This window comes from Lycorma delicatula, chromosome 7, assembly GCF_047948215.1.
Source record: "Lycorma delicatula isolate Av1 chromosome 7, ASM4794821v1, whole genome shotgun sequence".
In the NCBI taxonomy this organism is placed as follows: Eukaryota; Metazoa; Arthropoda; class Insecta; order Hemiptera; family Fulgoridae; genus Lycorma; species Lycorma delicatula.
In genome coordinates this window covers 89,883,217-89,904,653 of record NC_134461.1, presented here as the reverse complement: position 1 = coordinate 89,904,653, position 21,437 = coordinate 89,883,217, and the positions used below count along the sequence as shown (strand labels likewise).

The 21,437-nt window shown below is 28.0% G+C and overlaps 1 protein-coding gene and 1 long non-coding RNA gene across 4 annotated transcripts in view; one reads left to right on the top strand and one right to left on the bottom strand.

Moving 5' to 3' along the window:
• LOC142327507 (organic cation transporter protein) overlaps positions 1 to 21,437 on the bottom strand; it is a 48,626-nt gene that overhangs the window by 4,932 nt on the left and 22,257 nt on the right. For all 3 annotated transcript variants that reach the window (XM_075370630.1, XM_075370629.1, XM_075370631.1), the window contains exons 4-10: positions 21,061 to 21,167; positions 18,629 to 18,780; positions 11,876 to 12,044; positions 10,171 to 10,348; positions 8,473 to 8,591; positions 3,231 to 3,448; positions 124 to 305 (exon numbers count right to left, since the gene is read on the bottom strand). In XM_075370630.1, coding sequence (XP_075226745.1) covers positions 124 to 305; positions 3,231 to 3,448; positions 8,473 to 8,591; positions 10,171 to 10,348; positions 11,876 to 12,044; positions 18,629 to 18,780; positions 21,061 to 21,167 — 1,125 coding nt within the window. The remainder of the gene's footprint in view (positions 1 to 123; positions 306 to 3,230; positions 3,449 to 8,472; positions 8,592 to 10,170; positions 10,349 to 11,875; positions 12,045 to 18,628; positions 18,781 to 21,060; positions 21,168 to 21,437) is intronic.
• Positions 17,282 to 21,437, top strand: part of LOC142327509 (uncharacterized) — a 39,610-nt gene continuing 35,454 nt past the window's right edge. The window contains exon 1 of the long non-coding RNA XR_012757002.1: positions 17,282 to 17,608. This is a non-coding gene — a long non-coding RNA (uncharacterized LOC142327509). The remainder of the gene's footprint in view (positions 17,609 to 21,437) is intronic.

The following is a 21,437-nucleotide window of genomic DNA, read 5'->3' as shown; positions in this document are numbered from 1 at the left end:
GTATTTTGAATTACAAACTAATCTTAAATCTACTAACTGCAATAAACTTTTTAAAAACAATAAGTGAATTGACGTATGTTCACAATAATGTTTTATTAAAAATATTAATAATTTTATAATTACCAATAAAGTAGTCTGTGGTGCTAACATTGAACCGATATGACCACTCATAGAACAGATACCCAATATTGAATTTCTTACTTCAGTTGGAAACATTTCTGCAGTATGTATATATACAACAGCAAATGCAAATGTTATTGAAAATTTACCCAATAAGAATAAAGCAAATTTGGCCCACGGGACACCTGTAAATCAAAAAAATTTATACATTTAAATTTATTCATTTAGAAAAAAAAATATTAATTTTATATTAATGCTCTATTAGTTTGTAATTAAAAATAAAGTTTGAAGCTGTAATAAAGATTGGAAAATATATTTCTCTCAACTGGTGATTTATATTTATGAATTCATAAAAGTAATTACTTTTACTTTTTTGGCAAATATGGCTAAAGTAGCTAAATTAAAGAGGAAAATATGGCAATCATGTCAAAAATGGAGTATAGGGTTTTCAGGAAATCTTGATGTTTTAGGGTTCAACTAATTCATCTAGAGCAAAAACATGTATATGTATATGCTTATGTACATACATATGTGTGTTCCAATACTTTTGACCTTATTTTCTATATTATTATTATTGTATATTGTACTATTATATATTAAAAGCAACTAATTTTTACAAGAATTTGTACCTCAGAACAACTGACTTAAAAAACCAGCTGTAAAACAACTAATTTGTGAAAATGATTTAACCATTAGACAAACCAAGTGGGCTAGTCACAAATCGGTTGTTTAACAGCAGATTTTTGAATTTGAAGGTTTTGAGGTTCAAATCTTAGTAAAAAGTAGTTGTTTTTATAAAGATTTGAAAACTAGACAGTGGATGTCAGTATACTTTGTGGTTTGGGTACAATTAACCACACATTGAAGAATGGTTGGCTTGAGTACAACACTGCACTTCATTTACATGTTGTAGGGGGAGTTGCTTATTGTCCACTAGCAAAACAGATTGCAACTTACACAAGAAAAAAAAGTTTAATTTACCCTTGTGATCAAGAAAATTATTAGCTACATTAATAACTAAATTTTATTGCATTATTTAATTTTTAAGTACTATTCCTACAAGAGAAAAAAATACTTAGAATGAAGTCAGAGCTACATTTTTTAACTTGTTCTTTATATGTAAATCTACCCTCAGCCAGAAATCAACTGGATAATCTCCATTTTTCTTCCTTATTCAGTTTATTATGTAGTTAACACTTCTTCATCATTTGATATCTGTTATCTTTCAAAATCTTCTTCTTCCTTTCTTTTCTTCCACTTTTTCCTTCAACACATTTCGTTTCCAATAATTTTCCTTCTGTAGATAATTCCTTTGCAGTAATAATCTAATTTGAATATTTCTTTTCATCAGGTTCCTCTTTCCCCTCATTTTCCTCAATGAGCAATTTATTTCTCATTCTGCCTTACTTTCCATTTTATTTTCTGTATTCTTCATAACTCTTATTTCATATCGTTCTAACTTGGAAAGATTCTTCAATCTTCTTTCCATTACTGTCAAAGTTTAAAATTTATTTCATTGTACTTTATGAAGAATACTTGGCAAACTTTTTCTAAATTTAGTTTGAATAATTTTGACAGTTTCTATAAGTAAGACAGTTTCTATGTTCTATAAGTAAAAAGGATTTCTTTTTTTCTAAAATATTCTTAATTTTTCTTTTTTTGGATGGTTACTTTTTCTATATAGTTTCTATTGAGTACCACTAAATTTTTCAAATATTTATTACTGATTTCAACAATTTAAACGATTTTCAAAGTCCCAGACAAAATATTTATTGAAAAGATGTCTGCAGCCCCTAGTTAAAGTCACACAAAGTTCTTGTTGATTATTTACATTTTGTTTACAGAATTTTTGTTATAACAAGCCTTAAGTAAGAAACTATAAAAAATTATCAGAAAGTAACATTTGCAATCACAATTTAAAAAAAAAGAAGTATAAATTCTACTGATTTTAATGTCTAGTATGGTAAATATTTTACTATAATGCTTCCTCATTTTCATCATCAACTGATTTATCATAAATATAAATTAATTATATATGCAAGTCAACAAGGTGAAGTTCATATTCGTGGAGGATAGAAGCACTGTAGTGTGATTTGGTTATAGACAGAGATGGAGATATAACATAACATGTCTGGGCTTAGTCCTACTGAAAAAAGTGACATGGTTATCAATCTGTTTAAAGTAGGTTAGATACGTTAATGTATTTTTTGGAACCTTTAATTTCTTTCTGATTACGGTAATAACATAATTAAAAATATTAATTTACATTATTCTATTCATAAATGAAATAAATTTAACCTGCAATTAATTTCAATAATTTAATTGCAATTTCCAGTGCAAAGAAAAGAGAATATTTGTTTTTATTAATAATAACACATTTACAAATTATGCGTGCACATGTGTGTATGTGTTAAGTGCCAGTACTACAATTATTGTTGACAACCTGTCATGAGTCACATGTCATTTTTGAAAATGACTTATTTTCAAGAATAACTAGTTCTACGCCAGGCTCACTAAGAAAAGTATGGAGTGAAGTGGTTTCCCATTGCCTTCTTCACAGAGCCAAATGTAGTTGCATATCAGCAGCTAAGTCCAACTTGCAGGCCTGTAAGAAACACTTTCATTCTGTTCACTATATGAACTGGCTGTATAATGAACATCATTACTCTTAAAGAAAGAAACTCTGACTGTGTATCTTTTTGGACTTCAGATGCATTACATATGTTTCCGCCATATGAAAGACTGGCACACATAGCATAAAGTAACAGTTAGCACATTACATGTAATAAAATTTGTTTTATTTTATTTATACCTCGGAATTATTTTTTTATTTTTTATTATTTCTTTCTTAACATGACATTTGTTGGCTTGTATTTTTCTGAAACAGTTTCATAATAATCCTGACTCACATTATTTCTTAAGATATGGTTCTTAGTATGATTAATCTAGAAGTAATTATTTATGATCACTAATATAAACTTCCTTCTTTGTAATTAAAAAAAACAATTGTAACAAAGTGTTTCTGAAAGGAACTTTCTGAATCTACTTTTTAGTAATTAATTCTTTAAAAATAATTTATAAAATATAAATAAAAATAAAAATATACAAACCTGATATAAAATTGAATGTGATGCATGTTAAACCAGTTAATAAGAATGATAAAGATAAAGATGGTCTACGACCAACTTTAATAACGTCCATTAGCAACCATGTTGACATATAACCTGGTAATTCAACCGCTATAGTTAATATGAAATTAAAATATTTATTACCAGCAACTGACACTGAACTTAATGATAAACCAAAGAAAACCATTGTTATCACCATCCTGTAAAATAATTTAAAAAATAGTAATATATTATTATAATACAAGTAATCTGAACAACAAAAGATATCAGATAAATTTTCTGATGTAGAATCACATCTATGTATGACTTCCTCTGTTAATGCTCTCTCCATTAATTTTTTATGATAATTCCTTGAAGTATCATAATAAGTTTTTTCTCTCAAAACATGCTACCCTACCAGATCAAATCAATTTGTAATAGCATTTTCAATGAAACGTAAAATTTCTATTTTGTTCAGGTGATGAACCTCTGCTCAAGAGTCCAAAACCTTTTTTAAAATATTCGACCAGTAATTTTAAGTTGTAGACCTGAATCAGAGTTAATATAATTGATCCTGTAAATCTCATTAACTTTAATACATTCAAAGTTTCAGGTTCAACCATTTAGTCTAGATTTGAATTTTTGAACTAGAAATTTATATTATCATGTATATACGAGTATGTATTACCATGCCCAACACATCTTAAGAATAAATTATAACAAAATAGTTTCATTTTTGCATGAAACATAGACATAAAAACATAAACATAAAAATAATTTACTTTGAGGATTTGCAGACATAATATCTGTTTTATACTTTAATACTCTGTACCTACCATGTCTGATGGATAAATTTAATTACATTACCTAATGTTTGTAACATTTTTTTTTTAATATTTAAATAACAGAAATGTTTAGATGGTAGGCTTTCTTTTTTATAATTATATTTTATTAATCTATTGCCAAGAAGATAAAAATAAAACTTCCAGCATCAATGGCCTGTGACTTAAAACCACTTCCAGGATGTAGAATGAAAGAAAACTATATTTAGTTTTTTTAAGTTTGGCAGGATCAACTTAATGCTTGAAGCTAAAATAAAAGTTATCAAAAAAAAAAAATTAATTATTCTTACTGGATAACTCAGGAAAGAGTTACCTTTAAATTAACAAATTACAAGAAACAAATTTAAACAAAATAATTAAGTGCAGTGCTGAAGTGCTCAAAAAAATTCTTATGATATTAATAAAATTCTGTATTAAGTCATCATGACGATCTTCTAGGGTGGCAGTAGTGAGGCAAAGCAAGACTGGATAAATAATTACAAAGAAAAGGAGTATGATATCATTAATAAATGAAATAAAATAATTTTGACTGATTAAAAGGAAAAATTAATGATAAAATACTAAAAGTTAAATGAAATAAGAAGTAAATCATTACAGTACACAGAATCATAATTAAATTAATTTGAGCTACAACTGAAAATTATACTAGTACAAAAAAAAGGTAAGAATTTAATCAATTATAATTTTCAAAATCTCCACATAATAAAAAGTCTTCATTTGGAAAATTATTTTATTTTATAAAACCAATTTTATGGTCATTTAGGCACTGATACATAGTGCTCTTCAATACACTCAATAAAACATTAGCCTGCAAACTGCTGTATTATATGGATTTTACAACATAAAAAAAAAAATGATTCGGACACCATGTGACTTTCTTGTATGCCTGTTAAATTACATATACACATTTTTTAAAATGAAAAGCCCATAAACTTTGATTTTATTACCTGAAATATTAGGATAGAGTAAAAGTCTCTTTATTACTCCTCAAATAAATGTAACTCTTATATTTATCTAATACTATGTTTTTAGATTATAATAATGTAACCATCAACGAAATGAAAACAAAAATGAATAATCGGCTGTTTCACCAAATCTGATGTGGACACCACATGACTTAATTGTATGCCAATTAAATTACATATACATATTTCTTTTTAAATGAAAAGTACATAAAATTTTATTTCATTAATAACTTCTGATATTTTTTCATTCTTTTTTTGTTGTTATTATTGAATTATTATTTATTGTAATTTTTTTTTACTATCAGAAGTTATTAATTATTAATAAATCAATTTATTTAAGTTTAAAAAAAAAGTTAAAGAAAAAGAGAGATGAAGTCTGATTTGAATCGGTGTGCCTTCCCCTTATAAGATCCAAATATTTCATTAATTAAAATTTCATTTGGCTATAACTTTGGAACCAATGAAAATAAGTACCACACTTATTGTATCATTAAAAAGCTCTCAATGAGAGCTTATTACTGCAGTTAAGAAAAATTAAAAAATTCAAATACCTTTGGATTTTGGGCTTTTTTAGACACTTTTGGTTCAGTTGATTGCAATCAAAATGCAAAGTGCATAACTAAATGTTACAACAGTTCTAAATCCAAAATTTCAACATTCTATGGCTAATCATTTTTGAGTTATGCGAGATACATACGTACATACATACATATGTACAGACGTCACACCGAAACTAGTCAAAATGGATTCAGGGATGGTCAAGATGGATATTTCCATTGAAATCTGAAAACTGGCATTTTTTGTGATCACAATACTTCCTTTACTTTGTACAAGGAAGTAAAAAATGGGCATCAGGTTCTGCAACTTCCACCTTACCATCCTGATTTTAATCCAATCAAGATCATACCATCTTGATTGGATTAATCAAGATTAAAACCACAGTCGGCTGTGGTTTGTGTTATTATTGTGTGATTATGTCATTTGCATTCTCTCTAACACTAAAATTTTAATATACAGTACTGCTATCTTAGCAGACTACAAGATATATATCACAAAACAGGATAAAATACTTTTCAACTACAGACATCCGAATTGCAAATAACATCCTAGATCATTGCATTGCATAGCCTGAATCTGAAAATAAAATTTTCTTGTCTGCCTTGAGTGATAATGGCCACAGTTGCCAACACAAATCTGGGCCTACTGAATCAATTGTGACTGATGTAATGAATACTTTGCTATTATCACTTGCTAACTTTTGGTATCTGAAACTCTCAATAGCCAGTTATGCAACTAAGCCTTGTATTTCCTTGACTTCAGTTTTTATTTAAACTATTTTATCATTAAACTATTATGAAAAAAACTTGCTAATATTTTTTGGTGGGATATTAATATGGTTGTTGTATTTTACATACTTTAACATCATGATAAATCGCAGAAAACAGAAGTTTTACTACATAATTTGAATTATTTAAGATTAACAACTTTTTATTTGTGAAGTATCATCTAACTTTCCATATCGTAATAATTTTTTTTTTACATGTGTATATGGACATAATAAGAACCAATCTAAAGTTTCTAATCTTTCAATTGCCTGCAATAAAAATCCTTTCAACACTATAGAGGTATAATACATCAAGAGTTAAAGAGTAGAGGGATAGTTTTATTTTTTATTTTAGAAGTATACTTTGCAACTGAAAATTAATCTGTAAACCAGATAAAAAGGCTTGTTTCAGAATAAGTTTGTTTTTATAAAAATCTTAAATTCAGTGTAGCCTGACTTCTGTAATATATAAAATTCCTACTAATCTAATCTACTAAGACTATAATAATACCATCATTTTTTTAATGACATTATTTAACCAGTATAAAATGTAATGTAAGTGTTGTTTTAACCTAATACAATGTAAAACAGTACAAAATATTTGGCATTTATTTTATTAAATATAAAATTGCTTGTTTGATTACATTAATTTTGTTTTTTTGCATCAACACCCCATGAGAGGGGTGTTAAGTTATTTTAGGGACTTTATTGTTTAACAAAATATGTTTTGAGCATTAAAAATCTGATATTGTGAAAAAGTTTTTTTTTCATTTTAGGGGCTCCCATACTCAAGGGAAAGCAAACAGGTAAAATTAATTTTTAAGATGGTGATAATAGATTTAAAAATAGAACTTATTAAAATTAAAAAAAAAAAAATACAACCATAATTTTAAATAAAAAAAGAGTAATTTTTAGGAAGAGGGTGAAAATTTTAGGTTAATTTTTTTTTCTAAAGAAATACTAGAGTAAGGACTATTTAAAAAATAAGATATTTACATTTTAAGTGCAATGGGTAACTTGTAAGATAAATTTAAATTTAAAAAAAATATTTAATTAAAAAAATATTTATTTGTTAACAAGACCATTGGAGTTGGAGGGGCAAAATATTTTTAGAGTGATTTGAAGGCCTATTAATGAAGAAAATAAAGATGCACAAAACTCCCATTCACTTCTTTCCTGAAGCAAGATGTAACTAAAAAAAATTAAAAAAAATATAGTCATTTTTTGGAGAACGGGTGAATATTAAACAAAATATTTTGATAATTTGTGATCTTGATAAAAAATACATCAACTTTTGTAAGACAAATCTTTTGCTAAGTTCTTCAATAAATATTTTTAATTTTATTTCAGCTAAAACACACCCACCTCTTTTCCCAATTTTTGCAAAAAATTAATACATTCTTCCCCTCTCGACAAGTTAGAAGAAAATTGGTCAGCAGAGTCCAGAGTTATAAGGTCAATTACAGGCCAACATACATAGATACAAATGTCCATCTGATAAAAATGGATATTTGTACTTGGGGGCATGGAATAAAAATTCTTTTCGCAGATTATTTACAATTTATTTAAGTTTTATTTAAACTTTTTTGTTAATTTTTTTTAATGTCTCCTTAAGTCACAAAACTTAAAAAAAAGACCAGTTTTTTCACTTTTATTTTTTGATCGATCTATATAACTTCTCATTATGACATAACTACTATATCAGCATATATCACTTCTGGGAAAGTAAAACATATAGTCAAACAGACATTAAATGAAAATTAGTTGGCATGTTTGCATCTATTTATAGCAAGTAAATAATTTGGGGAAAAAATAAATTTCTTATTTTATAGGAGATATTTCATATTTTTTTGTAGCAGTGAGCTAATATTTTGAAATTAGTGTAATTTGTTAAGTAATTACTAGGTGTAAAGTTGACTGAAGTACAAGGAAGAAAAAAATTAGAAAGAAAATAAAATTAAACAATTTATCATTATTAAAAGACAAAACAAAAATATGAAAAATATTCATTAGTATCAATCAAATCATAAAATATTACTGATCATCAGTTTGACCAATTATCTTTTGTTGGAAAGAAGTAAGAAAAATAATACTAATAGAACAATAGTAATTACCAACATAGAGCACACTCTCCCAATCGTAAAATTAATCTTTTTGATTTTATTATTTCAGTGATAGATGATGAGGATGTTGATGGTAATTTAAAAATCACATTACCTTTTTCATTTGGTACCTAAAGAAAAATTAATTAATTAAAAAAACATACAGAATGATAATTAAATGATAATAAATAATAATAAATAGTAATAATGAAGTAAAACACAATATTTAAAAAAATATATTTTTATATTCCTTCCTTGTCTCTGGGAAAACTTACTATAGAAGAGTTACTTTTACAGAAATTGTGACTTTCCATGGTGGAGTGTAGCATTATCAAATACTGCAAAATTTTCATTTCATATTCCCATCCATAACCTTAGAGGTTATGTAGTGAATTAATCCCTCCCCCCCCAAAAAAAAACAATAAAGAAAAGTTAAAAAATTAATCATTGAAACTGAACCAATTGATGTAAATTAAGATTTGAGAATAAATTTAAAAAAATGTACAGGTGATTAATTATTCGGTGCAGTTAGGTGTTAATAAAAAAATAAGAAAGTAATGTAGTTATATGTATGTGTTGTTGAACAGGTCATATCGAACAGGTTTGTTTAAAATTCTTATTAACTTCAAACAAGTTTCACATGAGCAGCTTTTGTGGTGCGTAAAATGTCTAAATGATATTCAATTTCATGCCACACATTACAAAGGATATGTGAAGTTATTCCATTAATTATACCTTTGATTCTTTAGTGCCTTGATGTTGACAACCTTCGTTGTGTACACCCGTCTTTTAGAAACCCCCAAAGAAAGAAATCAAGTGGTGTAACATTAAAGGATTGAGATGGCCAGGGAATTGACATGTAGGTTACTTAAATTGTTCATGTAGGTTACTTGTAACATGTAAACCCCAGTTTGGTGGTGCGCCATCTTGTTGGATATAAATGCTGGGTTGCCGATATTCAATCTGTGCTACTACATATTCCATACTACATAACTAATACTAGTAACTGTTGGCTCAGCGAAGAAGAATGGTCACTTCATAAGCTGTATGTATCAAACCTCAATTTTCAGGCTCTCATGTAGTGTTTGTTGAGTGGCATGAGGGTTCTCGCTACCAAAATTCAATAATTATGAGGATTAACATGACTAGAAACATAGATTCATCAGAAAATATTACTTTTTCTAAAAACACATCATCTTTATTCACTTTATCAAGAATGTCTACGGTAAAATTGTAACAACATGGTTTATCATCATCTTCAATAGCATGCACTAACTGAATTTTATATACATGAAGTTTTAGGTGCTTATATAGAACCTTCACAATTTGTTTTTTCCTGCATGGTAGCCACTGCGCAATTGACAATCCCCCCTGCTGTTACATTGCGCCAGCATGTTCATTAGTTATCAGTAACTCTAGTACCTACACTAATGTTTAAAAAAGTCAACCTGAGCTACATTGCATTGTTCATTTTTTATCAACTCCAAAAATGTCCTGAATAATTTATATTCACCTGAATAAGTAGGTTAAGCTGAGATTCTCCTCCTTTTATTGAAGTCAATTAAAAAATATCAGACAAAATAATGTAAAGGATATAATCATTGTGAATGATAAGGTTGATGTAAATAAACCAGTTGGTTTTTATACATTTAATGGAATAAACTGGAAGGAATAAATGGTAATAATAATAAAGTTTTGAAAAGAACATACCTCTTTAACTGTGGTTACTTTTGTATCTTTTTTAACATTGTTTGATTGCTGTAATGAATTATTATTAAAATTTAATGTTAATTCCTTTTTGTTAATTTTTGCCATCTTATTAAAAATTTTTAAAGTTTCCTCAGTTTTGCCTTTCATAATTAACCACCTAATTGATTCTGGTACAATCCTGTAAAGAAATAAATTCAATTTTAATCTTTAAACAATCGTTCCCTAGATTCGTTTCTTTTTCAGACTGTGGTAAAGATAAAAATAATGCAGAATGTGGAACAAATATTTAAATACTTCATCTGAGTAGGAAATTGTGGAATAAGAAAATTGAAGTTAATATAGTATTGCATCCCAACCACGATGAATACTACGGAATCTGCAAAAGTTGGAAACCTCATATTTCTATAAATTAAATTTTTCATTGATTACATTTAATTTTTTTTTTTTTTATTACAGTCCGTGGGAGTGATCATGTTTCCTTTGTTGTATTATTCCTTTAGATTAGTCAGATGTTTTAATAATGTTAAAATACCATTTCCTGTAATGTTACCGAATTTTATTAATGTTGAAATAATACTAGTGGTATGATAAGTTTTAGATATATATATAAGCACTTATACCATTTTCAAGGAGTTTCAAGTATGCATTTACATGTATTAAAAATGAACTCAATTAATAGTACAAGTCAACAATTGAAAGCTATAGTTACAAAATGTAATAAAATAGATTGAATGATCAGACAACTAAATTGCAAGGAAAACTACCTTGTGCATGCTTAAGGTTTATTTCCAGTAATGTTTTTTCTTGGTATACAAAGCTTATGTTTCATCATAATTTGCAAAGATCTTTTTAAACCCAATTCAAATACCATAACTGCGTCCAGTAGGACTACAACACTCAGCATTTCCAGCAGCAATCTCTAAATAAGCTTAACAAATGTGTTATGTTTATCATATTGTCAAAAGTTCAGCATCAATTGTATCAGATTTTGTCAAAATCTTGATGAATCATGCAAAGGCATCTAAAGTTGCAGACAATCTTTGGAGAGGATTGTACTAGTATTGCTAAATTTTAAAAATTACTTTTGGATGTATGGATGACTCGCATCAAACAAACATAAAATAAAATATTGCATTTGCACATTAACTGTTCTGCAAAATCATAATAACCTGATTCCTATGGTTAGGTGTGTTCTTGAAATTGAGGTCCAATCTTTACAGTTGAAGATATGAATTCTCCCAGACACAAAAAAAATGACAGCCATTTTTTTTTTCATAAACAACTGAGCAGGCAATCATAATAAAAAAAGAAAAATCCTTTACATTTAAGATTATAAAAACTTGAAGTGTAAAGGTTTTTTTATCACGCTACTCTATTAATAAAAAAATAATAATTAAAAATATCTGAATTTTCTACTTTTTTATACCTCTTGTAAACATTAATAACATTAGCTTTTAATTTAATTAATTTTTCTGGCATTTAGTGAGTTAACTACAATTAATTTATTATTTTTTTAAATATGCCGATCTACAAAATACTACTTTTAATATAATTTTATTTTTTTAAATTATCCATCTTTTTTAACTCAACAAGTCAGTTAAATAGTTTTACACTATTGTTCATGGAGCAGTATATTCATTACTTTATTAAAGAAAGTAAAGTTTATAATTATAATGAATATAATTTTTCTTTAAATAGTACGTACCATAAATAAATAAGTGAGAATAATCCAGGAATAAATAAAAATCTTGACAAGAGTCGCCAGTCTTTTAGTACCCACATTAAAAGACCAACTATAGCTTCACCAGTTGAATGAAAACAACAAATAATTGCATTACCAAGAACTCTTTTCTTTGGACCAACTATTTCTAAACCTGAAAGAAAAAATAAAAATGCCACAGTTAATACAATGCATATTACAACATATTAATGGATATACAGTTATCTTTATTCTATTATTTTACTCTAAGTAATTTATCCAATGAGCTGTAGTTTTTATAATTATACATACAATTTATCAACAGAATGAATGCAGATGATTATTCTCTCATGTTAATGATTTGAATGTTACCTAACCCACAGAAAACTGTAGAAAATTCAAAACTGTATAGAAAATATTTTACATGCATGCTAGGTGCTTTGTGTATGCAGTAATTTACCTTATCATCAAAGGATTTGGTTGTAGTTGGATTTTTCATCATCCAACACTTCTTTTGTCTTGTCATGTTTTACAGGTTCATAAAAATTCTAAGATTTGTTTTTCATTTTCTCTGCATTCTTTGTATGCAGCCACAGACTGTGTTAAATCAATATATTTCACAAACTTTATCATAAAATATTTCATATACCAATCATTTAAATATACTTACTGTGTAAATCCAATATCTCCAATATCTCTATATTTTTTTGGATCTTTCTTTGGAAAGTCTTAACAATTTAGTGAAACATTAAACTTTATTTATTCAGTTGTATTTTTCACTAGAAATGAATTTTTTCAGAAATGGTTTGTTTTAATTACATCATAAAATTCACGACAAGAAGTTTCTGAATTAGTTTTAACATTTAGCAGATGTTTAATAGTAGATACTGAAAGTCTACTCCTTTCTGCAGACCAAATGTTCCCTGTAATTGAAAAAATTCTCTCAACTGGAGCAGATGTCCCAGGCAAAGACATTGCAAACTCAATCATTTTATAAATATTGCAACATGAAATATCAGCCTTTTAAAACACCTTAAAAATTGCTTTCCACTTCTCTTCAATAGTATCTGGTACTTTTTCAGAACTTAAACCACAACATACCCTTTGTTTTTGAATTACCTGGTTCAACAATGTACATTCATCAAATAGGTCATCAATATTTATGGAATCTTTTATAATTTCATTAACTTGTGCACTCTGTTCTAAATCAGACCGGGCAATTTCAATTTATAAATTTATCCATTGAAGCATACTAACTTTATCAAAACTGGTTCTCTACAATTCTAAGTATTGGATACTAGAATTATAAAAATTGTCTACGCTTGAAAAGAATTTTTGTTCCTGAACATCATTATTTTCAGTGCACAGCAATTCTTTGGCAGAAGGTGGTATAAATTTGTGGGGTTTTCTTTCCTGAAGTTTACAAATCAATTCAGAATATATGTCTGAAATGTTTCTGTTGCTGTGATTAGCTTCCTATTTCAGAACTATATTATTAAATAACTGTAGAGACCAAATAAAAATTTCAAAAACAGTTCACTTTCTAGATTTTCAAAAAAATCAAACAATAATTTTGGGCAATTGTCACAGGATAAGAAGTATGATTTTAGGCCATCAAAAACGGAAAGAATTCTTTCTATTGCAGGTAACAAACTAAGGAACCATGTGCTGCTATGAGATAATACTGTTTCCACAAATTCACAGAACTCCTTTAAGTTTATATACACTTACGCTATATACGTGAAAATATTTATAACAATAACTTCTATGTCCAGGGTTAGAGAATTACATTCTGTTTGTACTGAATTGTGTACAATGTGGGCTGAACAACCATTCCTAAAATAGGTCTATCTAAATTACTTTGAACTTTTCTGAACACATTTTCATTCCCTTTCTCTTTACACTACCAAAGTTACTGTTAGTGTTATCAGCAGAATAACAAACCAACTTTTCTTCAAGTTTGCATTTTTCCACATACTGCAACGATACCGAGTCAAAATTTGAACAATTTCACCTGACACATCATCGAAATTTAAAAGTTTAACTTGAATTCCCTCCTCCAGACTGAAATATCTTACAACAATCGGAACAAGTCTTACTTCACTTCTATTTGAGCTATCCATCATTACTGTTATATAATTAATGTTTCCCAAAAAAATGCAACAGATTATCAAATATAAATGGCAAAATAACGTTAACAATAATTGCCTCTGTTTTGTTCTAGCAGATGAAAATTTGGGTCATATAACTTTTTAACCAGTTTAGATGTGCAGTCTGATGTTTTGAAACTGAGTTCATGTCCAGCATTGTGGTATTAAAATGTAGCTTCTTTAGTAGCACATTCCAGATTAGTGTTATTGTTATTCCCATCTTTGGCTTTAAAAAAATCTCTTATGTTTGCTGAATCAGTAGCATTAATAGCACTCCTATAGCTGTTTTCACGTGGTCTTCAACATCACCCTTTCCTTTAAGTGCAACAGAAAATTCTCCAGTACGTAGTGTGCAATAAACACGTACATTGTTACTGTCATTACACAGTTTCAAAAATTTGTATTCCTGTTGCAGGTTAACATTAAACACACATTTTCTTTTGCTCATTGCTAAACGATTAGACAAAAAACAAATAGAGATAAAATGATCAAAAATGTGTAGACGAGTTACTTCACGCACGAAAACAACATAAACACATTGCCCCTGTTGTGTTGCCAAATGAGTAAGTAAAAAGTTGTGGTGAGGCCGGTAGCCAAGTCTCTGTCAAAATTGACGTCAGCGGTTGCTCCAAGGTCGACTGAGAGATACATGGCCATAAAAGAATGTTTAAAAACACGACATTGAATGTATAGGTCTAAAATTAAAAAAAAAATCATTGCCAGTTATAAAATTCTTAAACCCCGGACAGCACTAAAAACCAGGACTGTCCAGGATAATCCCGGACATATGGTAGGAATCTACCTACCTGGATCCATATTATTCAACAATGAGAACAAAGAGAAAAATGAAAAATTCAGGTTTCATTAACCTGAATTCCCAAGCCAACTTCCAATTCTAAAATAAATAACGTAATAAAGAATACGTAGCGTTTACTTAAGTATGCTAAATTACATCAAAACAGCTATATTGAATAAACAAAATTTTAATATTTCATTAAAGTAATCATTACTTATTATTTTTTTTCTTTTTACAGCTCTATAAATGTTACATTTTTATATTAATGTTTATTTGTTTAATTGCTGTTCATAGATGTATGTTATGAAGGGAATTAATGTATTGAATAATAAAAAAAATATCACTGAAAGTATCTCAAGATTCATTCCTAGAACTAAATCTACTATAATTAATCAATTCAAGTCTCTTAGTTAAGGACCATTGCTGATAAAATTTGTCTTGATAAATTCATATTTTATATCATACACAATATTTTGGAGTTGTCCTTGATTACAGCAAGGGATATGAAGTAACAGCAATATGTATTCATCACAATATGTCAAATTTATGATGACAGGCACAATGCCTTGCCTAGCTAGCTAAACATCCTCAGTGATTTGTTATGAAACTGAAAATTCTTTATAAGAATAACTGACTGTATGGCAGATTTTATGATGAACTCTGTGTCTATCACTACGCTTTCAGAGTATAAAAAATTATCATAAAATCTGTCATATATCACAAAATCTTTCTATCGCAGTCACAAAATCTTTCTGATAAAAATGTGTCTATTTTTTGTATGAAAGGTTGTGGGTTTGATCGTGGCCAGGCAATGCATTCTTACAAGCTACAAAATTTATTTATCATCTCGAAGACAAAGTAACTCTGATTGGAACAATTCTCATTTCATATGTTACAAAGTTTTATTAATAAACAATTTAAAAATATTATTTGTGTTAACTTATCATATGAATTAATGGTATGATCATTAATTTATGATAAATTTTGAAGATATTGATTGCAATTAAATACTGAATGTCTTACATCATTTTACTCATTGACACTCAGGATTCTGACTATATTTATCATTATTTTTTAAATATTTTATTTGTATAATTAAAAACAGCGGGATTATTTATAGATCTAATATAATAATTTTAAACTATCTCACATATATGTATATATATATATATATATATATATACACACATCATTTTATCTAATATTTTGGGTGCAGATCTGAAAAAATTACAACTTTTTAATATATTAAACCTAAAATAATCAGGAGGTCTTATAACTCTGGAAGGTGCCTTATACCTCCAGAAGCACTTTCAAAGGTTAGCTTCATTGGTACAGTATCATAAAATTTTCTTTTTAGATATATGATCGCCTACCATTGATGTTAAGGTTTATGCCCTCTTTCCATCTCTTTCTTTCTCTCTTTGATGTTTAATGTGATTCCTTCAATTTCAATAGTCTAATTCTTCACTTTACAGTCTGATAGCATAATGATAATACCATTACTGGAAATCTTTTTATTCTTTTTAATTTATATAAGGGATTTTCAGCATAATTAGCTATCTTTTAATAAATGTTTTACTAGAATATTAATAATAATTTAATCAGTTCAAAATTATAGGCAATGAGAATTTTAATTGTATAATTATTATATCTATATATATAAAAATGAATGTTTGCCTGTCTGTATGTCTCTTATGCCTTCCTAAACCGTTCATCCGATTGCGATGAAACTGGTGAATTATTGTGTGCACACCCGCGAAGGTTTCTGAATTAGTTTGGACCCGCTAGGTAGCGCTGGGGTCGAGATATTTCGAAAAATTGTATTTATGGTCCGATTTGACTCATATTCAGAATATATATTAGTTACGTGAAAAGAATTACATCTGCAAAAAATGGATCCCCTAGATGGCGCTGGGGTTGAGAAATTTGAAAAAAATTAATTTATGGTCCGACTTGGCTCATATTCAGAATCTTTATCAGTTATAGAAAAGAAATAAATGCTTTAGCGAAAAATGAAAAAAAGGAAATAGAGAGAAAGTAAAAAAAGGAGAGAAAAGAAAAATGGGAAAAGGGACGGTGGGAAGAAGAGAAAAATGGAAAGGTTAAATTTTGCATTTAAATCTTTTTTATTTTAAAGGTTAAATTTTCCATTTAATTTTTGGATTGGAACCGCTAGGTGACGCCGCTGTCGAAATATTTACGAAAAAATATACAAACAGACCTTCTTCTATATATATAAAAGGCAATGTTCGTATGTGTATCCGCTTTAGACTAAAAAACTACCGGACAGATTTACAGGCGGGTTTTTGCAAAACGGTCCGCGTTGTCCGGAGAAGATTTAAAGCTATTGAAATCCTCGATCCGACCAGTAGTAATAAAGTTAGAGGTATTTTGAACCTACTACCGTGTTAAGAGAGTAGTTTGATTTAAATCTGATAGGTAGTGCTGTTTTGACAGCTGGATTTATTTATATTACATTCTGACTTTTTATAAAGGTATTTTATGAATTTCCGTAATGTTCTGTAACTTTCTTAATGTTCAGTATTAATTGTGATGATTTTGCAGCCATTTCTCTTTTCGTTAAAAAGTTATTTTCCACCGGCCACAGTAGTTAGAGTGGTTTGAATTAAGTCCGATAGGTAATACTGTTGTTGTTTTGCTAATACAGAGTAAAAGGGAAAGGTTAAATTTTGTGAAGTTCGTAATGTTCAGGTTTTTAATGTTTTATCAAACTTTCATTTGTGTTCATTTAATCTATATATATATTTTCTAGCAATGGTGAAGCATTGTCAGGTCAGCTAATAATTTATAAATATATTATATATTTATTCATATTATATATATTCATGGTTTTGTAAAAATTGTTTTTACACAATATCTTAACGTCTTAACTAAATCTAACTTATCACTAACTAATCAAAATCTAACTCACTTAACTAATTGAAGTATTAACTTATTTAACTTTAAACAATTTTGTTAAATAATATAATATTTCCAACATTTTGTTAATATTATTGCAAATTGTCCCATCAAAACAGTGTTACTAAGACATTAAAGGAAGTTACCAAAAGACCACACTGGCTACTATTCAAATGAAAGGAAATTTTTATTGCCAGGCACATTTTCTTGAGAATTTGCCGTATTAAAAAATAAATTAATCATGTGTAATGATAAAAATATATTTTTGGATATCCTAATGCTTGGAATTTAAATATTAATTCTATATAAAAAAGGTGAATGTAGAAATGTAATATTGTTGTTTTATATTTTTAATAATTAAAGATATTTAAAAAAAAAATTATAATTTTATGTATGTTATTACTGTACTGTAAGGTTCAATAAAGGTTTATTTTAGAATATTAAATTAAAATAAAAATAACTTGTCAAAGTGAATGAAAGTTTTGATTTCTTTAGTAACCAGAAATATAAAATAAATAAATAGTTTTTTTTTAATCGGAGATAGTTTCAAATTATTATATTAATTTTCATTTTTATACTTCTTGTCTGGTTTTTGGTCTTACATTAACTATAACAGTTTAAGGTTAAAATAATGTAAAGGCCTAAGTGAAACACAGCCATTATATTATGCGTGTTTTCTTACTTCTTTTTATTTTTTATTTATTTTTTAAATATAAATGGAAATTCTAACAGTGCAGTTATACACTTATAAATATTTATAAAAAAAAATAATATAATCTAAACCTTTTTATAATAATCTGATTGTAAATTACTCAAAATAGAAGTTTTTTGTTAATACAATTAATTAATTAATTTCTTATTATAATAAATACTATGTCATAATGATTTACATACCAAGAACAAACCCTGCATTATATGCTCCACACATAAAAGCGCCAAAGAATTGTAAAGCTAAATAAGTTTCATAGTTAGGACAAACAGAACGTAGTAAACCAATTGATGATTGAATAAAACATGATATAGCTAACACTGTTTTTCTACCATACCTAAAAATAAAGAAAAAATTCATTACTTTAAATTTAGTTATATCAATAACTGTAGGGAGGTGAATAGTTATTACTACCTAAGGTACACCTGTATTTTAATTTACACATATATACTTTTGAATATAAATTAAGAAAAAATGTTACTTTTTATACCTTAAAAAAAAATCATAACTGTAAAAATAATTTATTCCAAATCTCTAGAATGAATCTAAAAATTTACAGCCAACTACAAGAAGGCCACAAATATTTATCTATTCTTAATTACTTTATAACATAAATGAATGGTGTTTATTTATTGCAGAATGATGTTTATTTATCACTTGCAATTAAAAATATGTATACTTGATTTATAAAATTAATGAACAGAACTTGTTAAGTGTACTTCATGCTTTTGCAAAACTGGTATTTGTTCAAGATGTAACATTTTCAAGAATAACTTACCTAGAAGCAGTTTAGTTAATCTGCAAATGCATCATTACAAGTTCAGTGATATAGCTAGGGCATTATGTTTTAGTGTGTAAGTAAAGTTTTGTAACTGGTGTTTAAGTTAATCTGGTTATTTATAAAATTACATAAAATACTGCTACACAAGTGCTGGAACATTGAAATAAAGTTGCTCTGGAATGCTTTTCTGGTTTATTCTGTCAAAACTTAATCACTTTGTATATATATATATATATATATATGTGTGTGTGTGTGTGTGTGTGTGTGTGTGTGTGTGTGTGTGTGACGCACATGCACTCACACACACTCATACAATGTGTGGTATGTACTGTATGAGATAGAGTATAACTATAAAGATTATGTCAGTGAAGTGAGAAAATCTAAAACTCTTATATTAAATACATTTTTATTTTAACAGGTTTCTGTTAAGTAACACATTCAATTACATTTTTTTTTTTTTAACGCTTGATAGATGGGAAATCATTGCACTCTAGTCTTGTAATTTTAATCAAAATTTTTCCATAACTAACCATAACATGGCCAGTGTGATGTATGCATCTTATTGAAATTTTTATTTTACTTCAAGTAAATTTTGTGTTTGCTCAATGTAACAGCTTACTCTTAAGTAACCCATAAAGCAATTAATAGACACATAAGCAGTATGACTTAGAGCACCTATTACTGATACCATATGATTTGTAGAAATCAAACTAATTCTTACCTAAAGAATGTTGTTACCATGCTTGTTTAATGCGGTGCAGAAACAGTAGTCGTGTTTCCTCAATCATCTTGAAAAAAGAATGGTTCATTAATGCCAGATAAAAAAAAAACATGTCACACTATGACCTTCAGAATATACAACAGTATCTCATGTAAGTGGGCATTCAGCATTCCAATATAAAATAATTTGCTTATTTACATAGTTGTTCAGATAGAATCAGTTACATCTGATATAAACATATGGTAGATTAAGTTTTCATTAGCATAAAACACTGTAACATTTCTTGACAAAAATTCATGTGAGCAGCCGAATCAGCATCTTGTAATTTCTGAACAAATTGAATTTTATAGTGATGATTCACTGATATTCAATGCTAGCTAATGCGTGTTTTAATCACAGAATATTTTAGACTGCTTGTTATGGCAGTTCAAACCCACCAATGTTTTTTGTGTTCTAATGCTTTTTTCTGGTCTTTTACATTTTAAATTTAATGTGGACCCAGTTTCCTCAAACCTCTTAATCCATAAATTATTTGCATGAACAGACAGTACCCACCCATGATGCAAAATATTGAACTGATTTCAGGATATAGATATTTAACCTTTTTACAGTAAATAAAATCACTATTTTAGTATAATGATTTAACACAGAAAGCACGATGTGCACCTAACAACTCTTCCATGTTTACTAAATGGTATTAAATGATTAACAATCATCAGGATCATAATTTAGTGGTTCTTGTGACCATAGTGACAACCTCCAACCATAGTTTTGCAGTGTGGGTCCTTTCATGGTGGCCATGGGCAAGGTGAGGGTTACTGGGGAACTGATGCCCCATCATCCGGCGTGATGGGGCTGATGGCCCCAACATTATTCATTGGGCCGTCAGCAACATGTTGGGGGAGGGTTGGACTGATGTTATATCTTAATATAAACTAAGTTGTTTAAAGAAAACAATTTTTATTACAGAAAAATTTTTAATCCACTAGTTATAAAGTACTGTTTTAACTTTTATGTACTTCTTTTCAGAAACTGTAACTAAAATTTTATCAATTTAACTGTTCAGTATATACAAAACTCGTTTTATTGCAAGTAAATTGATAATTTTTAAATACCTGTCAGCAAATATTCCAGATACTGGATTTCCAATAAAAAAACCTAAGTAATTCATACTGCCAACTAAAGCCACCTTCCAAGCATTCTCTGGACACATAATTTGGAACTGTAAGAAAGTTAATATAGCTTTATTTAATTCATCAAAATTATAAATTACAAAATTATTAAAAAAATAATTACTGTTATAAAAACTGTATAATTTATTCTTACAATTTTAAAGTAAGTGTGTAAGTAGCCTAAAGCTATAATAATAAATTTTATTATTATCCCTGGGCGGCAGGGAGTGTTGGGTTCTTGGACATTGGGAGGTGGATCGAGCCGAGTTTCGGCCGGGGTGTGGCCCGGCGATGCCGTGGTGTTTGGTCATTGGGGGAGG